Source organism: Lichenostomus cassidix, chromosome 5 (assembly GCF_008360975.1).
Source record: "Lichenostomus cassidix isolate B80296 chromosome 5, HeHo_3.0, whole genome shotgun sequence".
In the NCBI taxonomy this organism is placed as follows: Eukaryota; Metazoa; Chordata; class Aves; order Passeriformes; family Meliphagidae; genus Lichenostomus; species Lichenostomus cassidix.
In genome coordinates, this window is record NC_139486.1 from 16,110,798 (window position 1) to 16,130,063 (window position 19,266).

The window sequence follows — 19,266 nt, forward strand, 5'->3', positions numbered from 1 at the left end:
TGGAATGAGGAGTTATTTTTGATGATGTTTCTGATGTTAACCATGAGTACTCCTGGAGTATTTCCAAGTTTTCTAAATTATCTTGTGTCTTCTCCCTGTTTTGGTTTGTTTTATTTTTTCTATTTTGTTTATGTGCTTATGTCATTCTGCTTTCCACCAGGCTGGAAATGGAGAACATATCTTGGAGTTCTCTGCCCAAGATTCCTGTTTCCAGACTCACTGTGTCTGGCTGTCCTTGGAGCACTGTTGCCCATTGCAGTGAGCAGAAGGGAGCTCTGGTTAGGGGCTGTTCTGACCATGCAGTGCCCCTGGTGTCCCTACAGCAGCACGGCAGAGCACTGCATCAGGTGACTTACACACCAGTTTAGAGCCTGAGCTGGTAACAGCTTTTGTTCTCAGCTTCAGAGGTGTAATTTGTATCTATCTGTGGTTTTAAGAATAGTGTGCTTCAGTTAGTGACAGACAATTTCATACATATCCCACAGTGCAGCTTTCACTCCTGTGGGAATAGGGGTAGTGGTGTGAGTTAGCAGGAGGTCAGATTTTTCATCTGCTACACTCTTCCTGAATGATCTTGGACAAGCCCTTTGATCTGTTCATGCCTCAGTCTGTCTGGCTGTGTAGACAGGAGAGGAAGGAACCGCCTCCCCCCCCCCCCCAGCCCTTGCTCTTTCACAGTCAGAAAAGATGCTTCCTTGTGCAGAGGTCACCTTCTGCTGTGTTTGGATGTAATGGTCTGATCTCAGAGAACTCTAGAAACAACTTACTGTAAATTATATTAATAACACTAATACTCTGTATACTTTTCAATATGCCTGCATGAGGCAACATCTGTGTGTGTTTAGATAAGCTGGAAGCAGCTGTATTTGGCCTCTGCACCAGCTGCTGTGATCACAGTGCAGTGCTCTGCTGGTCTGTGTCTGTGCCGGTGGGTGCAGCTGGGAACACCACTCTGTGTGCATTGCAATCTCTGTATTTAGTGTCTGCTTTTGGCACTCTCATCTCTCTCATTTATGAATGAGTGGGTGAAGGAGGAGAGGGCTGGGCTGGGCTGGGCTGACTCCTTCACAGATGAACCATAAAGAGCACAGGAGCTGAAACACAATCTCCTCCTCCTTCCCTGCACTCTTTACGGACAGCCTTGCTCAGAGCTGGGAGGAGGACAGCCTCACCAGCAGCCTGAGCAGGAGCAGGGAGAGGGGAAGTTTTGTGCACTTCACACTCCAGGCAAAACCTCTTTGCATAAGCTCTGCTAACAGGTGAGTTTCATTTTTATCTATTCATTCTTGATAGCAAGTTATTTTCCATCATTGAGACAAGTCTCAGCCCTGGAGAGGTGGTAGGACAGTTTGCTAGCTGAGTGGTTAAAGCAGAACAGCGAGGTGCTCCAAGGATTCAACCAAAGCAACATGTCCAAGAAAATTCACAACTTCAAAATTAATTTCCTTGGCAAAGTTCCCACTAGGAGGAACTTTGAATAAAGGTTTTCCCAAAAACACTTTCTTGAGTTCCAATTAGGCACAAGGAGAGCTGAATATTCAAATCGTATTGATAAAAGAAAATTGTTAAGTTTAAACTGAGAAACTCTTTCTTGTTTGCAGCAAGGAACCAGAGCAGTAGCCTGTAGATAATGTAGTCATTTTGTGAGAACTTAGTAGTACTGTATAAGTTGACTAGATACAAGATATTTTGAAGAACTAGTAAGTGACTTAAATACTTCCTTTCCCCTGAGAACATGAGCAAAAATTTATACCTAACGTGAAACTGTTAAATCACATACCTTGATGTGTGGGTGCTCTGTGTACACCTATATTGTTTTGTCTTTGTATCTCAAATGAGTGTCATTACTATATTTTCCAAACACTAAGCCACTTTTCTTGCTGCTGTTCAGAATCTGACTTGGGAAACTTGAAGTATGAGGGTTTGTTTAGTGAAGTGAAATCCATCAGGTCAGAAATGAATCTTCTTCTTTTTTTTCAGTAGGATTAAAAACTTCAGTTCATTATTGTAGGTTGCCCTTGTTATGTGAACATTTTTCTGGTTCTTGTCAGTCTTTGTAAAGAAACCAGAATAGCAATTCACTGAGTGATGCTTTCTTCTTTTCTGTATGGCATGGGGAAGGAAGCTGAGAAATGGAGAATTTAGAAGAATATAACAGCTTGTCCTGTCCTTTTCTGTTCAGAACACATGCAGATATTTATTAATAAAAATGTAAGGAAACTTAGCAGTAAAGTAAGCAAAAAATGGCTACACGTAGGCTCATAAGACATGACAGTGTCACTGTGAGCATTATGGGACTTTCTGAGCAGACTCTTAGTCAGTACCCACTGTGACTTTTTCCATGTTAGCACCCTGTATTCACACTGGCTCCAGAAGAGCACAGTGTCTGACCACTTCTTCTTTCAAGTTTGCTGTAATCAAGAAGCCAGTAAAAGGTAGTCAATCCTGTGTCTTTAACATCCACTCTTCCATTTCTTCTCTAAGGAAACAAAATTTTCTACTGGCCTCACTTCTATCCTTCCTGCCACCCCACCTTGCTGCTGCTATGTTGTTGTTCCCCCATATCAGGCTGCTCCTGCACATGCAATGGTAAAGTCTTTCTGTTACATGAGCAAAAAAAGCAGAAGAGCACCATTTCCAGCTTATTTTACACTCGGTGCTATACAGCTGTAGGTGAGATGATAACATGGAAAGTACATCCCCAAAGTTTTAGAAGTCTTCACAGGGTTTAGGAAGCATACTGTAAGAAAATGTTGGGTTTATAGGATCAGAAAAGTATGTTGTTCTGTGATAGCAGAGGTGAAAGTGTCTACATCACAGCATTGTGATTTGAGTATCACAGTTTTAAATGAAGAAAGATTTGGTGCTTCCAATACCTCATAAAAAATCCTTGTGTCACTTGACATCTTCAGTTAGATGTATTTATTTCACTTTGGGGTTGGTGGACAAAATTGACTCCCTTTGTTCTCGATCTGAGGACTGCAGGCAATCTTACAGCAGTGGGAAAAGAGAGAAGTGGGATGTGGGAAAAGGGGAGAGAAGGAAGGAAAGTGAGTTTGCAGAACTAGGTGTACACAGGTGTCATCGTACTAGATGTCATTGATTAGGGTGAGCCCGAGGCTGCTTGTGAGGTCAGACAGACAGGAAACTTCTTACCTGTGGCTGAGCACAGTTGCACAGGGCCAGGTGGACAAAGATGGGGGCATTAATGTAAATTTTCCTCACCTAACCAGCCTTGTGGGTGGTGTCACTCAGATTAACCATCTGATGTTCTAAATGTGAGCTTTCTTGGCATTCCATTGAAGAGTGCATGGAGAAGAAAATTTCTTCCCTGCCAGCTTTTCTAGTCCTGACCTCAGCGTGCATTCATGGTGCCCTGGGGCTTCACCCCTGATGGCTGTACTTGTGTCAGTGTGGTGGTAGCTAAAGAAAGTCGTGTCCACTCTTGAGGACATTTACACAACTCAGTAATTATTTATAAGTGAAAAATTGTGGAAAGAGAACTCCAGGCATGGCAGCCTTGTAAGGCTCATTACCTTATAATTAGCTGAATGTCTCCTCTAAGATGTTTGTTTTTCCTATAAAGCTTATTCTGATTGGCTTTTAATGCTTGTTATGAATTATTCTGCCAGATGAAGCATTTGCGGAGCTGCTGACCCTGACAGCTGGTGGCAATTGTTTTTGAAAAGACACAGAGGAGCTTTAATGTTTAGAAGAAACTGACCAATAATTTTAACCAAAGGTATTAGTAAGCAACAGCAGCTAAGAAAAACATTGCAGTTTATTCTCGGAGGGATACATCCACTGTAACTCCTTTTCTTTACTAGAAGCATCATTCTGAGCTCTGTTAATCTATAGGGTAGCAAAACAAGAGATTTTAAGGCACTTCATCTGGAAACTGTAGCTAATTTGTCTGAAAAAGAGAGGAAGACTACATAATAGATTTAAAACACTGTTAGAGGGAGAGTAAGATACCGGCTCACCTGAAAGTATATGCTCTGTTCCTCTCCATGGAGCCCTCTTGCCAGAAATTGTTTCTGTGGCAACAAACTTGTTTCCAGCTGGGTTGTCTCAGAGTTTGAGCTGGGATTGCTTAGGCTCAGATCTGTCACCATGCCAGAAGCAAACAGAAATGCAAAACTGATCTGATCTACAGGTAACGGAGAGGGCACTCTGCTGCTGCTACTGTTGCTCCACAAGAGATGTCCTCCTGACATTCTCCACGCAGAAATTGCTACAGACAGCTATTGCTAGGATGAGCCTAGTCTTTCCTTTCTGAACATTGTGGCTTTATTCAGAAAGTTTTCAAGCTTCCTTTCTCTTGCTGTGTGTCCTATGGGTCAGCAGTAAAGACACAAAGCTCTGAAGAAAATTTGAGTAGCCTACAGAGGAAGGGGAGATAAGTAATGAATGCATTACAAAAGCAAATGTAATTGAACAATCAAACTTCAGTCACTTTAATGATACCTGAATAAAATGCTAAAATGGGCAACATCAGTAGGGAAGAATGGAAATGTTTCAGAGATCTCTTGGTTTGGCTTTCTTTTAACTCAATATTTTAGCAATCATTAAAATTGTATCATTTTATATCTGGAAATATTTTGTCTTCCTTCTGCCAAGGAAGGAGAGTATTTACTCTGTGACAGATAATGATTTACTCATATATCTAGTTAGAAGATGTGTCTGGTTTATGCTCCATGTTTAAGAACCATTCAGACATAGCTTTCAAAATAGCAATTGTCTTTTAATCTTACAAGAGGCTTAAACCAAAATCCCTGAATCTAGCATGTCAGAACATTATTATTTGGAATTTGAACTCATGTCCAAATTTCAGAGGTGGTTTTACACCTCCGCTCCAAAGCAGGATCTGGATTTCTGAACACCTCTCAATTTGGAATCTCACATCTCCTGTGCCAGCTTTTCCATCTCCTGCTCAAGAGCTTATCAGAGCTCCCCTGTGGAAAGCATTTAGTTCTCTTCCCTTTCTCTAGTCAGAAGCATGTTGGAAAGTGTGAATGGCTTACAGCAAGGTTGTTGCTTTTGCTGTGAATTGCTTCTTTGATACTATTAAAAAAGGGAGTTTTTGCGTTTCTGTGAGGTCGTGCCTCTTCAACTGTTTTTCTCAGTTTTCGTGTTGAACCTCTTTTATCCAGAAATGAAAATTCAGGAAATGAAAATGTAAACAAATCTGCAGATACAGATGCCAGCACTTTAAACAAAGTGATTAATCCACTGGGAGCTAGGTTGTCGGAGTCCTGTACACTCAAGTGAAAAACAAAGAAGTACTGACGTTTTCAATAGTCATCTAGGGAACAAGAACAGCAACGAGGGAAAGAGCACAGAGGAAAACCTTTTGCAAGGCACACTGCTTCTCATGAGAAGTCTGAGAAATAACAATGGAAGAACATGCCTTACATGTGAATATTGACTCTGTTCTACAGGAAACTTGGGTAATCTCCAAAAGGGAAACTACAAAAAAGGGAAGAAATTTAATTAAAGATAGCAATAAGGGATAGTTTAGAAGAGCTACATTTCTACAGACTAGATGGGGACTATTTGAAGACATGCACAAATGCATATGCATAACACACCCCACACACCACCCCCCAATGCTGTATCCAAGGAAGAAATACAGAAATACAGAACAGGAGCCAAAAAAGACTCAATTGAGCCTACAAGGAAATGAGCATAGCTAAACAGAAGTGCGTGGAAGGGGTGGATTGTGTGCTAGACTAGAAAGAATTGGATCTAGAACAGAAACATGCCTGAAGTGCACAATCGTGATCAGTGTAAGCCGGAAACACAAACATAGTACAAAGGCAAAAAAAAATTTTTTTTTAGATGGTAACAGTGCACATAGTGTTAGGTGCTTCAGTTGAACAGGCTTATATTCTATGATGAATTGATTCTCTTTGATTAAGATAAATCTAAACAAAAGAAAAATAATTAAAGAAAAATGAGGAGTAGAAGGGGAACATCTTCAAATATTGTAAGCAGCTTTTCACTTTACCATGTCTTAAAACTTTTGTAATACAAAATGAATCATATACTGAATCATATATGCAGAAAACGGCATTTTAAAAAGAGATGACTTTATTAAATGTATCATTATTTGCTGATGCATGGAATAATGAAAATGCTAACATTCTCCTTGAACAGGAGATATGCTCAATATCTTTAGACATGCCAGATTCTCAGCCACTTTTCAGTTACACCTAGCAAGCAAAATTTTTCTATCATATAGCCTTTGCTGGTTGTCAAGTGTTATTAGTCAAACACTGATTGTCAGCAGCACTGCACAATCAGTCCTATCCACTGAATTATTAGTAAATGAGGAGAAAAAAATTGGGTGTCTGATTGCTTTCCAAATGACTTTTAGTTGATGGGATAGTTCTGTTTGGAGGGTATGATGTGCTGATCATTGGGTTCAAAGTGACATTACAAAAGATGGAGGCAGACAGTTTGGTCCCTGCTTTGTTATCTAACTTGTCAGTTTTTTAACAACATTTCCCTTGAGTGATGGTGGGGAGGCTTGACAGAAGGGACTACTTTGCATTTTGCTGGCATTCCATCCCCTTTCTGCATGAGCACGTGGGTACAGAGAAAAAGATGCTCTCAATACACACATCAGCTCCAGGGCCAAGTGCATTGTGCTGAAGGTAGAGGCTGACAGTCTGTGCTTTGTTCAGCCTTGGTGTGCACTGACCAGGATGGGGTGCACTGACCAGGATGACTGGGATGGGGTGTGCTGACCAGGTTGTGGTGTCTTGCCTGGTATGGGGACAATTGACCACGACAGGGTGCTGGCAGTGTGCTATGGCCCATGGTATGTAAATGGATGGCTCCTGCTCAGACAGCAGAGAAACCTGTGGGTGACTCCCATGGCTCCCTTTGGGCAGCCACTCTGTGAAGCAGGGGCTGTGTGGCAGTGCTGTGGGTGCAGGGACACGCTGGCAATCTCAGAAACACAAAAATCACTGAAATGCAACACAGATATGAATTAAACCTTAGGTAACTGACTTCAATGTAAGATATCTGGCACTGCCTGATGTAGCATTGTGCTGGTGTCAGAGCAGGCTGGAGCATCAAAAGAGGCAGTAATACAGACTTTAGGAAAATGAATCAGAAGCATGATTTTCCCCAAGGCTGTAGATGGTAAAATGAATCAGAACTCATTTAACTCAGAAGGGTGAAGTTCCTATTTCTCAATCCCAGGCTACAACACTGTGGTTCAGGTCAGTGTTCCTTGCTAATACTGAATGTTTATCATGGCTTATGTGGCTTCTAATAAGCAAGAACTGTGTAATCTTGGTTTTTCTTACATTGTTCTTTTCAATGAGGATCAGTGTCCAAGTTTGGGATTATAAGCAGTTCTGTTATCTATGATTGATTATTACTTGCCGGCTGCTTCTTCAAGAGAGATAGGATGGGTTTTTGGATTTTATGTCAAGGAGGATTGTGGGGGAGAGGAACATTGACTTGGTTGAGATTTTAGTTCAGGGGAAAGGAAGATTTGAAGTTTTTTCTCTGAGTAATAGAGTGATTTAAGATCTCTGCAGGAAGTGGTGTGATGTGCTTTCCTCCACCCACTGTCCTGTACCCAAGCAAGTCATAGACGAAGCTTCAAGGAGAGGTGTCCTGTGCGTAGTCACAATAACTCAGCAGTGAAATACTTAGAGGGTCATGTCGTCCACTTGGTTGATCTTTAACAGCAGGAAGTGGGGAGCAAATCAGGGTAATTTTTAGAGCTTTGAGGCAGCTATGGTATGACTAATTTCTCCTGTGATTCACCTCCCTGATACTACTTGGACTTCGTGCCTGGAATTACACATTGCATGACTTATTACCATAAATAGGGATTTTCCAAAGTTGTTTTTTTTTTCTTTTCAGCACTTGCCTGTGCTCAACCAGTTGTTCAGACCTCACATTAGGTAAAAAGGCCCTAATCCTAGATAAAGAATAAGTAGTAGTGTGAGATAAAATGAGTAGTCTGAAAGAGCAGGCAGATGTATATGCCAAGTCACTGTCCATGATATTTGAGAATTCATGGCAGTCAGAAGAAGTCCCAGGTGACTGGAAAAAGAGAAACATTGTATTCATCTTTAAAAGGGTTAGAAAGGAGGACCCTGGGTACTACTGACCTGTCAGCATCACTTCTGTGCCTGGGGAAGATCACGGAACAGATCCTCCTAGAAGTTATGCTAAGGCACGTGAAGTAGAGGGAAGAGATTTGTGACAGCCAGCAGAGCTTTACCAAGAGCAAGTCCTGCCTGATCAGCCTGTGGTCTTCTGTGATGGAATGACTATATCAGTGGACAAGAGAAGGGCTACAGATGTTATTTATCTGGACTTCTGTAGAGCCTTTGACACGGTCCCCCACATCATCCTTCCCTTTAAATTGGAGAGAGATGGATTTGATGAGTGGACTCTTAGGTGGATAAGAAATTGGTGGAACAGTTGCATCCAGAGGGTCATGGTCAATGGCTCAGAGTCCTAATAGACCTCAATGACAAGTGGTATCCCTCAGGGATCCATACCAGGATGACTTTTATTTAGCATTTTTATTAATGACATAAATGAAGGAATTGAGTGCAGCTTCAGCAGATTTGCAGATGACATCAAAGAGAGTGGTGTGGCTGACACACATGAAGGATGTGATGCCATCCAGAGGGACTTGGACAAGCTCAAGGAGTGAGTGCATGGGAATCTCATAAAGTTTAACAAGACCAAGTGCAAGGTGCTGCACCTGGGTCAGGGCAACCCTTGGTATCAACACAGGCTGGAGGATGAACAGATCAAAGCAGCCCTGCTGAGAAGGACTTGGGGTGCTGGTGGATGAGAGACTGGGCAGGAACACTTGGAGCCCAGAAAGCCAAACATGTCCTGGGCTGCATCAAAGCAGTGTGGGCAGCAGGGCCAGGAAGGGGATTCTGCCCCTCTGCTCTGCTCTGCTCTGCTCTGGCGAGATCCCATCTGAAGTGCTGCATCCAGCTCTGGAGTTCTCTGCACAAGAAGGGCATCGACGTATTGGAGTGAGTCCAGAGGAAGGTCTCCAAGATGATTAGAGGGATGGAGCACCTCCCCTGTGAGGAAAGGCTGAGAGAATTAAGTTTTCTCCAGCCTGGAGAAGAGGAGGCTCCAGGGTGACCTAATTGCTACCTTCCAGTACCTGGAGGAAGCCTGAAAGAAAGATGTAGAGAGACTTTTTACAAGGGCATATAGTGATAGGACAAGGGTCCTATCTAAATTGAAACAATTTAGATTAGCTGTTCAGGGAAAATTCTTTAGTGTGAGGGCGATGAGACACTGGAAGAGGTTGCCCAGAGAAGCTTTGGATGCCCCATCCCTAAAAGTGTTCAAGGCCGGGCTGGGTAGGGCTTTGAGTAATCTGGTCTAGTGGAAGGCATTCCTGCCCATGGGTTGGAACAAGATGATCTTTAAGGTCCTTTCCACCCCAAACCATTCTGTAATTCTGTGATAGTGGACTAACTGCTAATTATCCTACCTGCTCTTCATCTCAAGTTGTCCTTCATATGTGCAGACATCAGCTAAGAAGCCCAAAGTCATAAAAACCTGAAATGAAAAGGTGTAGCAACCAAGAATGGAATTCTCAGTATATCAAAAGCTGGAGCAAATGGAATTATTTACCCAAGACTGCAAATAATTGCATGTCCGTGTTAGGGAAGATTTGGCATTGATGACTAATTATTCTTCTGTTTATGTGGACTCTGAAAAAAATGTTGCTGACTTCCTTCTTTGACAATATGTTTATAAGAGGAGTCATCTGATAATGACAAAAGTGAAGTTATTTGCAATTTACAGAACACTTTTATGGTTTTCTTGAACTGAAACAGATATACAGAGTAATAATTGTACTCAGAGGTTCACGGTAGAAAAATCCACTTGCAAGTTACAAACACTGAATGGATTGTGCATAGATCTAAATTCCTTTAGTTTAGAAATTCAATTTAACTCCTCTTTTTCACAAAACAAAGTGTTATGTCTGTTTTACCCCAATTCATCATAATATATGAAATATTACCAGCAATAATTCACAAATTGCTGTAGCTAAATCGCCTGGAGTGCACAGTCTTTCAAAATATCTGTTGTTCAAAATACATATATATTTGCATTTGTGCCTCATATATACTTCTCTTTCTTTCCCCTTACTTATCTTGTGTTAATAGAAACATGTTTAACTGCCTTTAATGACTCTTTCTATTTGATACCCTTCTAGAATCAGAATGGTCTGGGTTGGAAGGGACCTTTAAAGGCCATCTAGTCCAACTCTCCCGCAATGAGCAGTGGCATCTTCAACTAGATCAGGTTGCTCAGAGCCCCATCAAACCTGACCTGAATGTTCCCAGGAATGGGGCATCTACCACATCTTTGGGCAACCTGGGCTAGTGTTTCACCACCCTCATCATAAAAAAATTCATCCTTGTATGTAATCTGACTCCACCCTTTTTTAATTTAAAAGTATTGCCCCTTGTCCTGTTGCTACAAGTCCTATTAAAAAGTCTGTCCCCATGTTTCTCCTAAGTCCCCTTTAGGTACTGAAAAGCAGCAACAAGGTCTCACCAGAGCCTTCTCTTTTCCAGGCTGAACAACTCCAACTTTCTCATCCTTCCCTCATAGGAGAGGTGCTCCACCCCTCTTGTCATTTCTGTGACTGTCCTCTGCACCTGCTCCAACAGGTCCATCTTTTACATTGTAATTCTTACAACTGAACCCAAACATCTTTGTGCCATTTCTTCATACTCAGTGGTGCACCCCAATTTCTACTTTATTCTACATTTTTTTTTTTCCAAACTTGCTCTAAGGATATTAGCCCATTTCTGCCCATTTTATGTTGTTTGACCAATGCCATGTCTCTTCTGCTGGTCATCACTTTCCCACCTCCTTATCTGACCTTATTCTTCCAGGCTTTGTGAAACTATATCAAACAAGCTGACAAACCCACAAGTGTTGATGGAAGCTCAGTGTGGGAATTTAAGGGCTGGTGTTTGTGTAGATAATGATCTGAATCAAGTCCTAAACTGAAATGACCCTGGGTTTCTGATTCCAAGAAATGCAGGACAGTTCAAATCCTGCAATGACAGCCCAGTGACTCAGGCCTGTCTGCACTGTATGACAGGTGCAAGGACAGATTAAATAGCAAGAGACCATCACATGCAGGCACACAGCCTCGTTATACTCCCTGTTAATGGAGATGGGTGCTTTGTAGATGAGACAAGCTGGGTGAACAACTGTTGCAAATTCCAGCAAGCAAGTCCTTTGGTGTAGTCCCATTCATCTCTGCCAAAAAAAAAAAATGTAGGCCTAGTTGCAGACAGATTTCTTACGAAAAATTGTAGCAATATGCACAGAAACTGAAAAGACCCACCTGGGCTTCATGCTACTTGGTCCAAGATGAAGAGGCTGCTGCTGTCCGTGGCTCTGGCTGCTTCCTGTGCCATTGCCAGCAGGCAGTGCTCAACACGTGAGCTGCCCCTTGGTCCATGGTGCAGGGGCAAGTCATGTTTGTCAGCAGCTAAGGCACAAAGGAGTTGGGAGAGAAAAGAACTGTTGGTGAACTCTGCAGTGACTAATAAAGTTGGCTTGTTTAAACCATGAAAAAGTGAGGCTTTCTGAAGGTCAGGGATCCTTGGCTTTATTTTTAATCCAAGAGAACAAGAGAATTGTTTGGAGCTCATGTAGATGGAGAAAGTCTTCTGATTTATTGCCAAGACTTAGGCCTGGATGGGTACCATCTAAAAGATGTGGGCATATAGGAGAGAGAAATATTGCCTGAAAATTACTGCAGACTTGTGATACTGAAGGTGTTACATAAACTATGCTCAAAAAAAGTCACACAGCTGCACTATATCCATATTAAAGCTGTCTAAAAGAAATGCCTGTGTGTTCCCATTTACAACTGCTTTCAGCTTTATGATTGTCTGTACCCCAGATGTTTTTCGTAGAGCAACTCTTTTCATTTTTCTCCTTCCTCTATCCAGATGTGGCCAGTAAGTAATGGGGGAGCTATTTGTCTTTTCTCTTCTATACTCTGCATCACCTTACCTTAAGTTTCCACTTTTTCACACAGCTTGTGGAAGTATTGTGCCATATGTTCTTAATAACAGAGTGGGCTCTTCCACACCCATTTGTTTAAATCTGCCAGTTCAGTTCTTTGATACCAGGTTTGTTGAAAAACTTTTTACTCTCTGGCTGGTGCAGAGCTGTATTTAGTGTGTACCTGGTGCTGGCAGAAAGGTGAGTTGCCTCTATTTCCATTTGGCTACTGAGTCTGTCCTTAGCCAGGCACGAGTGGTCAAAGGGCACAAAGGTGGCCCAGAGCCACACACTGAGGAGGATGAAACAAGGGAAGGATTTCCTGGCTAATGGCTCCCACTGGCCAGAAGAGCAATATAAGACAGCTATTGCACAAGAATCTGGACCTCTCTTTTTCATCCCCATCTTTGAACTGGGGAGGGTTTGTTAGCATAAGATAAAGAGATTTGTTACAGCCAGCCTTCTCTTCCTGCCCCTTCAAACAGCCCACTCCAGCATTTCCTCTGGGAGCAGGAAATGTTGCTGTACTCATAGGGTACATTATATTAGCATAATATTGTATCAATAAGACTTCTGCTGCCTCCTTCACATTATGTACTCCAGCAAGACTTTTAAACTAAGCAGAAATTATTTTTACAATCATGTTCTCTGTATGCAAACATAATTTGATGAAAACATTTAGAGTTCTTAGAGGAAAAGAAATATTTTCAAAAAAAGTGCAACTGTAGAAAACATCTGCTTTTCCTCATAGTGAGATTCATAATGACTCACTGGGTAACACTGAAAGAAACTCAGTGCTGTTGCACTATGTTAGAAATATAAAGACAGTTCTGACTTTTCAAAACTGTCAACAGCTTTTGAATTGCTATTTGGCCTCACCAACAGGACCTGGACACTGGCTGGACTCTGAGGTAGTAGATATGATGATAAGTCTCAGGTTTTAGGCATTTTAGAGAATAAGTAAGTATGCCAATCATCCTGTGCAGGTAAACCCTTACACGTAAAAGTCACCAAATTACTATACAGAAATGCTATGAAATACAAACTCAGGCCTGGAGCTCTGGATTAAAAAGGTGGTGTGGGGTAAGTAGGTTATCAGACTTGCCTCAACAAGGATTCTGTTCACTGCCCTTGTCTGCAGTTGGAAAGCATGTGTGATGGTTATGAAGCCTTTGAGAAACTGGGTAGTGTTACAGGAGAGCTAATGGCCCCTAAGTAATAGTGTTTTGAGAAATTTGTACATAACTTGAGTGATTGATTTGTGCTGTACATGTCAGCACTGCTAACATTGTCATATTTATTCCAGGGGAAGGTTATGGCTATCTCCTGCAGCAAACTTCAAACTGAACCACAGGTGTCTGTGACTGAGTTCCTTCAGCAGCATTTGCCTGCTGAGTTTGATGTATGAATTGTAACTGTTGTGACACCCACACTGGAGGGGTTGAGTCTCTTAAACCCCAAAGGAGCTGCTTGAGACTGAGACGAGGAGAGCAGAGTGCTAGACTTGAGCATTTTCTCACACAAGTTGTCCTGAAGAGTTGAGTTAAAAATTTTGAGGGAGATGAACTTATCTTGGCCTGTTGTTTCATGACTTAGAGTTTCTGAGCTCTCAAGGGTATTTTCACCAAAACCAGGGCTGATGTTCTGTCTTTTGGAAGGAAAAAGTAAAAGTAAAGGAATGAAAAACACATCCCAATTCTCATTTATTTGTGTTTGCTGTGAATTCTGTGGAACTATGCTGGTTGAAGCTAAAAAATTAAATTCTTTGCAGGTTTGATCACTTATTTCAGCCAGGCAATTATTTTCTGGCCTAAAACAAGTGATTTTATTTGACAGTAACATCCTCAAATACTAAAGCTGACAGTACTTTTATTGTAGTGTGGTCATGTTTTTGTAAGGGTTGCCTTGGAAGAAATTGTATAGTCCTAGATGGGACAGAAGATGATGACAAAAATGAAAATTAGGATACCAAACAGGAAAAAGCTGCAAGGTCTTATCTTTGTCTTTGGATATCGCTTCTTTTGAATCCATAGTAACTGAAGCTGTACAAAGAACACAAAAATTGTTAACCTTACAAAAGGATACCCCACAGCCCTGAATTTTCTGAGGAGAGATTGAAAGAAATTCAGTCTTGCTATTCTGCACCATCAGGTGAAACATGCATCCCCTTCAGACTAGGCACAGTTTGCTCTGCAGTTCTCCAGTGCTGAGCATTAGTGGCCATGTGAATACATCATGTGGTGAAAAAATACTGAATGGGGTATTTCGTTGTTTAGTTGAGTGTTTCAACACTGTGAGATGGATCCAGGCTTGTCCTGCTTGAACTGAGTGCTAACCCATTGTCAGCAGTGATTTTTGTGTCTTAAATAGTTATAGTTTAGTATAGTATAGTGTAGTGTAGTGTAGTGTAGTGTAGTATAGTATAGTATGGTATAGTATAGTATAGTATAGTATAGTATAGTATAGTATAGTATAGTGTAGTGTAGTGTAGTGTAGCAGTGGTTTCTATGGGTATGTCTTTGGATTATACCAGATTCTTCAAGTGAAAAAAATTACATTCATATTCAGTAAAGATGAAAAGGAAAGATAAAAATGTATAAGTAGTAAGAGTAAATGAGGGGGTTTGGGAGTTGATGGCAAATAAGGAATATGTGATAGCACCTCCTGTAGAACTGAGACCATGGGGATGCACTGTATCAGAGTTTTACCATGTCCTTCCAACAGAGGAAGACAGCTTGCTTTCAGGATTGTGTTTACAAGTAACTGTAAGAGAAAGTGCCAGAATTTCCTTTTTTTTTTTTTTTTTTTTACATCCTGCTGAATTGAACTGCATATTACATGGTATCTTGTATATGAAGGAAAATTTAAGAAATGGAAATTAAAAATCAACAGTTTTGTGCACCCTACATCCTCTAAGGAATTCTGAGACACCTTCCAGAGACACCTTCCAGAGATACCTTTTGCACTGTATATAAATCTGATTACTGCTTCTCTGCCTCATCTGTAAACCAGAGATGGTATTTTTTCACATTTTAGATACCTCAAGGCTAAAACAACAAATGTTTGTCATTTGCTTTGTGATTCTGGATCACATAATTTTCTGGTACTTTTCTGTTACATACTACGACTTATGTGAATCATGATTTCCCAGACAGGCTTTATCTTCTATCAAAGACTATAAGAAATTTAGGGCTAGGAAAAGGCACCTTTCTGAAAAGTGTACTATGTATTTAACAATTGTACCCCTTCTAAAGATTTCCTTGTGTTTTATCTTCAGGTTATTAACATCCTGCAGCAACTCATCATTCAGCCTAAAGGTGTGTGGAAGAAATAAACTCTACATGAACACTGCATGTAATTGAGTCTTACATTACCTGATGAGTGATACACAGGGAGAAGTAGAAGATGGTGAATTTCACAGAGAATGTGACTGAGAAGTGCAATATCAATCATGATATCCACCAGACATTATCCCCTGTGGTGTACATATTTGTGTTTATATTAGGCTTGCCAGCTAACTGCCTGTCACTGTACTATGGATATTTACAGATCAAAGCTAAAAATGAATTAGGTATCTACCTCTGCAATTTGACTCTAGCAGACCTGCTGTACCTATTTTCTTTGCCTTTTTGGCTTCAGTATGCTTTACAGCATGACAACTGGACCCACGATGAGCTGCTGTGCAAAATTTGTGGCATCATCCTGTATGAGAATATCTACATCAGCGTGGGCTTCCTGTGCTGCATCTCCATCGACCGCTATCTGGCTGTAGTGCACCCTTTCCGGTTTCAGCGGTTTCGGACCATGAAGGCTGCTGCCATTGTCAGCATCGTTATCTGGGCCAAGGAAATAATGACATGCTGCTTTGTCTTCACACATGGGGAGATCAGTATGGATGCTGAGAGCCACTTGGTGTGCTTTGAGCACTACCCCATCAAGAAATGGGAGCACAATGTCAATTACTACCGCTTCTCTGCTGGCTTCCTTTTCCCCTTCTTTCTGCTGGCCTTCTCCTACTGTGGGATTTTACGAGTTGTCCACAAGAGTCCTGGAACTCAAAAGAAGAAGAAAATCCAAATTAAAAGACTTGTTTCAAGCACTGTTTTCATATTTTTAGTTTGCTTTGGACCATACCACATCCTACTTGTAGTTCGTAGCTTGTTGGAGAACAACTGCTCATTTGCTGAGAAAATATTTAATATTTACCATATTTCTCTCCTGTTAACTACTTTTAACTGTGTTGCTGACCCAGTATTATACTGTTTTTCCAGTGAAAGCACTTACCAGAACTTTGTCAAGATGAGAGACTCATGTCTAACATGTTTAGGGCGTCTGAGTCCTGAGACGAAGGAATCCTATCCACTGAACACTACTGAAACTCCCAACAGAACACAACATGAGCAACAGCCAGCATTATTACAAGTACCACTTGATGGTGCTGGAATGAAGGACTGCTCCACAGCTAATGCAGACAGGCTATAGCATCAATCAAAAAAGGACATTAATCTTAAATCTGCAACTATGGCCATGTTTGGATATCTGAATTATTAATGCATTACAACTGTGTGACCTCCCAAAGGCTTATGAGCAATGCTGTACAATGAATTTGTCTCCTGAGGTGCTTGGACTCTGGCAATAGTGCGGAAAGCACATGCTATGTCAGTTCAGTTATAATCATGGATCTGTTGTTGTTGTGCTGCCACTTAAAACCTGTTGTCTTGATGACTACATTGACTGCAATAAGTCAGTACTCATGGTGTGTAGTTCTCATGAATTCATCTTTGCTGTTTGCCCCTGTAGCATCTACAGAAAATAATTCTCTGCAAGCTGCCACCATCTGTTGAAAAGGGCAGAGACAAAATAAATGAGATGTCCCCATATATACCTTTAAAAAGAAAAAAAACCCAGAACACTTCCGGAACATCTCTGTAACTCTCTGAAATAACTTCTCCTTCTGCCAGTTTCAAAGCCTGCAGAGACCATGCCAGAACCAGACTCCTAAAACAATCAGTCCAATAGTGCGAGATGTTATGGGAGAACATACACAAGGAATTCAGCACCTGCTGAGACCTTCAGGCTCTTACTTGACTGTTGAATCTCAGACTGTTAAACCTCATCATAAGACCCCTAGAGACTTCCAGAAGTATGAGAATCTGAGCTCCAAAGGGTGTCAATAAGTTGGCTTGTTGACTTGGAAGAGAACAAGAGGTTTGTAGTACATGAGACACTTTGATCCCATGTGCTTCTCAGAATCACTGTGTTCAAGGACATTCATTTATATCTAAATTATATTATACCTTGCTAAGGTTTTGATTGTGTTCTTTGCAATTTGTGTATCTTGTGCAGCACAGACCCTGCAGGCAATTAAATAACAATGCATTTGTCAGGGAACCTGTTGAATGAATTCTGGTTTTGCCCACAGATAATATAGTTTAGGTTTCAGTCATTGTTCAGTAAATACAGTATCAGAAATATGATGTATGAATGATCTGTGTCCTGGTTTAGAAAGAAACAAAATACAGGAGTAAGTGGAGAATAATGGCATTTAAAGACATGGGAGTTGTGCTCTGCAATATTATTTCTACCACCACCTCCTCTCTAGGTTTTTTAGGGGTCTTTTATTACACAAATGAATCCTGTGTGATTCTTCTTTGTGATCTGCTCATCACACCTTCTCATATCTGCAGCTGTTACACCATGAATATTGCCTTGTCCTTTTGCTTCTCTGGTTTCAGACCTTCCTTGAAACTCTGCAACCTGGAGCTGATAATTTCCAGCAGTATAATCAGCTTTGTTTCTTTGGTTTGCTTTTAAGTCAAAAGATTGTCTAGACAGATGGTCTACTGCTATCTGAAGTATGTCGTTGTGACACAGCCTTGCTTATCATCAGATTCCCAAAGGAATATATTCTAACAGCTTTCTGGAAACCACCTTGAGAGTGCAATATTGGATATAATTAGTGGATGTGTTCAATAAAGAATATTTTTCTAATTTTATTTTCATATTTTTCCACTGTATGTTTGAAATAACTATCTTTTAGCTTTGGCCCACAGTTTCTATTTGAGAGACTACAGATCCTCTCCTCCCTCCTCTTGCAGAAAGGATTCATGTCCCCAGTCCCAAGAGGGGATTAGGTTTGCTTAGGTTAACATTTGGTTTGTTTAATTATTTTACATTTCTTTATACTTTGACCACTCAGTTGGATTAATTACCTTACATCTGCATTTTTTTCTCCTGACTATTAGCACTGTTTAGCTTTATTTTCTCCTAATCTTCCATCTCATCTGCTATGTTTCAAGGGGATCATAAGGCAGGGACTCCCCCTCTGTACTGCTGAGCTTGTACATTGTTAAGCACTGAGCCAACTCCTTGGACTCCCACGACCTGTCAGGCTGCAAGACACACACATGGTTTGTTCTAGGATTAAATATTTGTTGTCGTGTTTACGCGTTGCTTCTTTACAGTTACCCATGTTGTTTAAATTAGGCAACTGGAATGCAGAGCATGCTGTACTACATGGAGTTGTCATCTGAGGGATTAAGGCTTATTCGAGTTGGTACTTTGATGTGGTCAGCTTTGGTCAGCTGCTGCAGTTTAAAATCAAATGGAAACTTGTGTAACACAGCCCAGCATTCTACTATGGTTTTCAGCACTTAACCCACTAACCTGCAACAGAAGGGAGGGATTTTTTTCTTCTTTTTCTTTTTTTTTTTTCCTTGAAGCCAATATTTCATCAATTCTTTCTCTATTGTAACTGTTCAATTTAGGCTGCAGAACTGTAACCAAAATAGCAGGAGGGTAACTCCCCCTCAGAGTGTTTCCCTCCCTCAGTCAAAGCACAGTCACTCAAGGGTCCTGCTAAGGTTGCTAGAGACATTCTACATATGCTATTGCAGTAAATACAGTGCTTGGGATTGACCATGAGAAGCAATTTTAAAAGCATGTGCTAGAGAAAAAGAGAAATAAATTATTATGTTATTTCTTAATGAAATCTGACTGTTAAAACTTTCATTTTGGGTGAAAAAAGAGCAAAAGTTATAAATGGATTTTTTTTTGACAAAAGTTAGTGCTTGGAAAGAATAATATACATTGCACCTGTTAGTGTAATATGTCAGTAGCACACAGAGAATAAAATCAGCTGCTTCTTTAAAAATGATGGCAATTTAATTTTGTGGGTTCTGTGCAGCAGTGAACATATGACATCCTGTGGGG

General features: G+C 40.9%; 1 protein-coding gene and 1 long non-coding RNA gene across 3 annotated transcripts; one reads left to right on the forward strand and one right to left on the reverse strand.

Annotated features, from left to right (window-relative positions):
* Positions 1 to 1,050: 1,050 nt before the first annotated feature.
* GPR68 (G protein-coupled receptor 68) lies at positions 1,051 to 18,045 on the forward strand. The gene is made up of 2 exons (XM_085061558.1): positions 1,051 to 1,259; positions 15,332 to 18,045. Exon 2 carries the CDS (start codon positions 15,460 to 15,462, stop codon positions 16,534 to 16,536), a length of 1,077 nt encoding a protein of 358 aa, XP_084917684.1. The 5' UTR covers positions 1,051 to 1,259; positions 15,332 to 15,459; the 3' UTR covers positions 16,537 to 18,045.
* On the reverse strand, positions 8,531 to 15,724 carry LOC146436044 (uncharacterized). 2 transcript variants are annotated; one of them, XR_014852493.1, is made up of 4 exons: positions 15,634 to 15,724; positions 11,387 to 13,702; positions 9,506 to 11,298; positions 8,531 to 9,180 (listed from the first exon to the last, which is right to left on the reverse strand). It is a non-coding gene; the product is annotated as an uncharacterized LOC146436044 (long non-coding RNA). The 2 variants fall into 2 exon arrangements; XR_014852492.1 differs by having other exon boundaries at positions 8,531 to 11,298.
* Positions 18,046 to 19,266: the final 1,221 nt, after the last annotated feature.